This window comes from Zeus faber (genome assembly GCF_960531495.2).
Source record: "Zeus faber genome assembly, chromosome: 1".
In the NCBI taxonomy this organism is placed as follows: domain Eukaryota; kingdom Metazoa; phylum Chordata; class Actinopteri; order Zeiformes; family Zeidae; genus Zeus; species Zeus faber.
The window spans coordinates 47,513,185-47,518,184 of record NC_137193.1 but is presented as its reverse complement, the minus strand read 5'-3'; the positions used below and the strand labels follow the sequence as shown (position 1 = coordinate 47,518,184).

The following is a 5,000-nucleotide window of genomic DNA, read 5'->3' as shown; positions in this document are numbered from 1 at the left end:
AAATTGGACAAATAACGCATTATGAGTTGGTCAGAAATGAAGATGAAAATGATCGACGCTATGAATTCCGCAAACTTTATCCCAGGGAAGCGTGCGCGCTCGCCCTGCTTGGTTTATTACTCGGATGGTCCAATAAAGGTGAACGACTAAAATCAATATGTCTGAACATTACTCTTAAACTCCTAATTAGACCCTTTCCCTGGAACTAATCTATGCTAATCTTATCCTGTTCGCTGCATTTTAGTTTGGATACGGTGCTGTCAAAGCGTGAACTGAACTTCTCAACGCAATTTGAATGCCATTAGAATATGCCCGTATTAGACCTAATCACATTTTAATTCACCGCCAGATAAATCTATGTAATGGGTGTTCTTTGATTGTATTTATCATCAGCATATTTTTTGTTTATATTGTACAACTCCAGAAATGCAAGTTGTGATTAAAAAAACAACAACCCTGTTTTAATATGTTTGCTTTTTCAACGATTAAGTGCGAAGTTCATAAAGGAGAAGCGTCTTATTTTCCGATTTCGAGAGGCCGTTTTACTGAAATGCAATTGTTGTACTTTTGTATAATATAATTTATGCAAAAGCTGTTTAAAAACAACTTGTGTTTTTATTGGCTTTTTATCTTTTATTTATCTCGTCATAAGTATTTACAGTTGTTCTCCACTGAAATCAGGCCAAATTCTCGGTAAGAAAATGAAGCATGATACGTTGCATTTGTATCCATTTAATATACATCTGTCAAAGTTGTACCAAGCATCAGAAACAAATGTTTGCTAACTGTTTTTTAAAAGAAACTGTAATAACGTAATGAATACAAGTCACATTTGAAAAAAAAAAAAAAAAAATTTAACAGTCAAAGAAAGCAAAATTACTTTGAACATTGAACTTTTTTTTTTTTTTTAACTAGAAATAAAAAAAAGTTTTTTTGAAACAAAATGTCTTAAGAAACAAGTTGCATTTCCCTGCTTTCATCTGCTTTTACTGCTCTGTCTGTAGGGATGGACTCCCTGTGAGGCTTGTACCCAGACTAACCTCCCCCTCCCCTCCCTCCTTCCCTCTCTCAGACACAAAGGGAGGAACAGAAGAATCCCGGAGGTGTGAATGGACCTCCACCGGCCCTTCAAGATGGACAGCCCCTCCTACCTTCCGCCCCCGCTGGCTTCCCCTGCCCTCATGGTCCTCGCCTCCACCGCCGAGGCCGGCCGCGACGCCTCCGTGCCGTGCCAGGCACCCCGGCCCTTCGGGGTCCCCGTGTCGATGGAGAAGGACCTCCACCTGCCGTTCCCGTCGGCCTCGTACACCTTCACGTCCATGTACCACCGCCAGGGTCCCGTGTCGGGCGCCTTCCCGTCCCGAGACTTCCCGGCCTCCCTGCTGCACCTGCACCCGCAGTTCACCCCGCCAAACCTGGACTGCTCCACCCTGGGCATGCTCAATCACAGCGGGGTGGGGGCGTTCCGGCCCTTCTCCTCCCCGCACGAGGAGCGGGATTCCGTGGGGTACCACTCGGCCTTCACCCCCGCCAAGAGGCTGAAGGGCTGCTTCCCGGAGGTGGAGGTCAAGGACTTTGACTTTGGCTCCCCAGGAGGGTCCCTGAAGGCCGGGGACGACTCAGGGAGGAAGCTCTTCTCCATGTCTGGACTCCTGTCCGACGGGGAGCCCTCGTCCAGCCCCGAGGAGCGCAGGGAGCGCAGTGAGTTCATCTGTCTATATGCCTGTCTATCTGTCTGACTATCTATCTATCTGCCTGTCTGTCTGTCTGTTTGTCTATCTATCTATCTATCTATCTATCTATCTATCTATCTATCTATCTATCTATCTATCTATCTATCTATCTATCTATCTATCTATCTATCTATCTATCTGTCTGTCTGTCTGTCTGTCTGTCTGTCTGTCTGTCTGTCTGTCTGTCTGTCTGTCTGTCTGTCTGTCTGTCTGTCTGTCTGTCTGTCTGTCCATCGTTCTGTCATTCTAGCCATCGTTCTATCTATCATTCTGTCTGTCTGTCTGTCTTTCTGTCTTTCTGTCTGTCCGTCTGTCTGTCACTCTGTCTCTCTTTGTCTTTCTCCCTCTACAAAATTGGGGAAAATGCTTTGATTTTAAATTAAACATTATAAACAGTTACCAATAATAGAGATACTGCCAACACTTAACCCCAGTCCTGTGCTCCCTGATCCAAAAGTTCATCTTCCTTGTTGGGAATGAATTGTGTCCTTTATCGGACTAAACTACAGACACACACACACACACACACACACACATACACACACACACACACACACACACACACACACACACACACACACACACACACACACACACACACAGACACACACACACACACACACACCCCCACGCACACACACACACACACACACACAGACACACACACACACACACACACACACACACACATACACACACACACACAGACACACACACACACAGCCGCTGTCACGTAGTTTAATTGCCACATAACCTCACATGACACAAATTGGAAATGTACATACCTGTTCTCTACAAATGCACCAACAGAAGGTGGCAAATTGAAAACATCCTTTGTCACATAACAACACATCTGAGCAGGTTTGTCATCACTGCACCGCTGGACAAAAACAAGACAAACCCAGAGCAGCAACTTTACACAAGTAAATTAAACAGTCTCACTTACTCAGCTCAGTGATCATTGGCCAAACACATGACCATTAGACCTTAAGTCATAGTTTTCGCCGCGCCGAGCAACACAAATACATGGGCGCACACGGAGAGATGACAGAGGACGAGTGAGAGCCTGCATGGATGACACCCTGTCAGAGATAACGAGGTGGCAGAGAGAGAGAGAGAGAGGGTGGAGGGGGTGGGGAGAGGGAGATGGGGAGGATAGTGAAAAAGAGGAGACAGAAAAAGAAAGCCTTCGAGGGGAAGGCAAGGCGGCGCGCCTCAACCTCAGCTTGCTAACAACAACCCTCAGCTCAATATAGCTGCCCACACTAGCCGTCTGATTTGTTGACAAATGAGTGGGAGAGGTGTCAGTCAGCGTGCTGCAGTGACAGAGACGCTACTCATTACTTCTGGGGATAATTACCTGATGGCGCTGTGGCATGGCGCTCGCCTCCACACCACAGAGAGAACAAGAGGGAGGGAGGGATGAGCGAGCGAGCGCGCGAGAGGGAATCGAGCGCAGGGAAGACGAGACATAAGGAACGATGAAAATCAAACCCCCTCAGCGGCGGTCGCCGAGGGGAGCGCCTGACAGATGAAAGGGACCAGAGAGAGACAGAGGAGAGAGAGGGGAGAGAGGACCCAAAGGCACAGCAGATCAGAGGGGGATGCCATCGAATATAATGACAATAAGAAAAGGGGGGAGAGGGGGGACGTTGATGTACCCTCTCATACATAGCCCGCAAAAATAAACTTTCATCCCACACATAAGGCCAAGTTGTGTAAAGAAAAGTTTGGTTTGTGCTTGTGTGTACGTCTCTAAGTATATATATATATATATATATATATCATTTAAATGTGTGTGTGTTTGTGTGTGTGTGTGTGTGTGTTTGTGTGTGTGTGTGTGTGTGTGTGTGTGTGTGTGTGTGTCTTTGTTGAAACTTCCTGATTGTATCTGCGGCGCCGGGTGAGTGACAGGGCCAGGGAGGCGGAGTGGCAGGAAGGAATCTCAATATGGAATTTTAATAAGGACAGGAAAGGAAAAAGATGCCATCCGGAGCGCGTGTGTGAGAGGTGTGTCTGTCTGGCAAGGTTTGCCTGTGCACTCGTGCATGCGTGCTCCCCCTCACCTCCTCATTTTGGGAATCTCATTTTGGGAATACTGACAAGGACAAAAGATACGACGGAGGCGAAAGAAAAGGTTGAGCGTCGCTCTTCCAAAAGTGAGTTTAGGAGGAAAAAAGTGGTTCTTTCACACTGGAAGCTGCTTTTCTGGATTTATCCAATTAGATTGGAGCTCAGGCAAACTAAGAGCTTTAATGCAATTGAGCTCCCAGCACTTTTCTAAGTCTGACATAGGCTTGTTCCTCTTGACTGGGTAACAGACAGTCACTTCAGGAGTGAAAGTCTTAAAGCGTTAAGCCTCAAATCTCCTTGGGATGGGAGTCTGGCTGCCAGCGCAGTACAGCAGCCATTCCCATGCAAAGTCAGAGTGAAGTATCGAATGGACAACTGAAAATCAAGTTTTCTGACATTAAAAATTTTCTCGCGGTTTGAAAGTGACTTGATAATTCTCAAAAAGCCTTGGTGAGGTTCCTTCGCAACTGGCCAAGGTGAAAGTATCCATTTATACATAGCGTGAAAGTCAAACACACTGTTTTCTTCACATTTCCATTTTCTATTTCTCTCTCCTTGTGGAATGTATACTGGGTTGGACGTTTGAACTCCCCGGTTGTCATTGCTTTCACAGAGAGCAGTCAAGGATATTAAAGTTCTTCTTCAAATCACGCCAAAAAACACCACCACCCGAGTTTCTGAAAAATATAAACGTAAAGGCAAATTTTCCGAGTGTTTGCTACAGGGATCGTTTGCTGCCACAGGCAAGACACCCGAGAGTCCAGATCATCTAGCTCCAATGTAATCCTGATAGCCTCATACTGTATTTGCCTCCTGCTGAGTATTTGGGCTCATTCCCATCTGCCTTGTGTATCAGCGCTGGCAGACGTCCCATCCCGTCCCGCTCTCCCTCGCGGACCTGCCTCTGTTTTACCAGCCAAGGTCTGGGACGCACGGTGTTTCCTCCGACAGCTGTTCAAACACCCGCGCCGGCTTTCAAAGGGCAGATGTCTTCAGTGGAGCGCGTCATGCTTATTTTCTGCAGGAAGATGCTTCAACCACAGTCACGGCTGGAACTTAAACAGCCAGAAAGCGGAGTTGAGAAATTGGCTGGAGACACCATGCGACAAAATGCACCGTGGCGAGAAGTTGGCGAAGTGGCTCGTTTGTACAAGTGTGTGTGTGTATGTGCGTGTGTTTTCTGTTTGTGTGTGT

The 5,000-nt window shown here is 46.7% G+C and overlaps 1 protein-coding gene across 1 annotated transcript in view; it reads left to right on the top strand.

Moving 5' to 3' along the window:
- Nucleotides 1–1,109: 1,109 nt before the first annotated feature.
- The window catches only part of rnf220b (ring finger protein 220b), a gene marked incomplete at both ends in the record, with an annotated part of 31,841 nt that continues 27,950 nt past the window's right edge, over nucleotides 1,110–5,000 (top strand). The window contains one exon of the mRNA XM_079996906.1: nucleotides 1,110–1,701. Within this exon, the coding sequence (XP_079853032.1) occupies nucleotides 1,110–1,701 (592 nt within the window). The remainder of the gene's footprint in view (nucleotides 1,702–5,000) is intronic.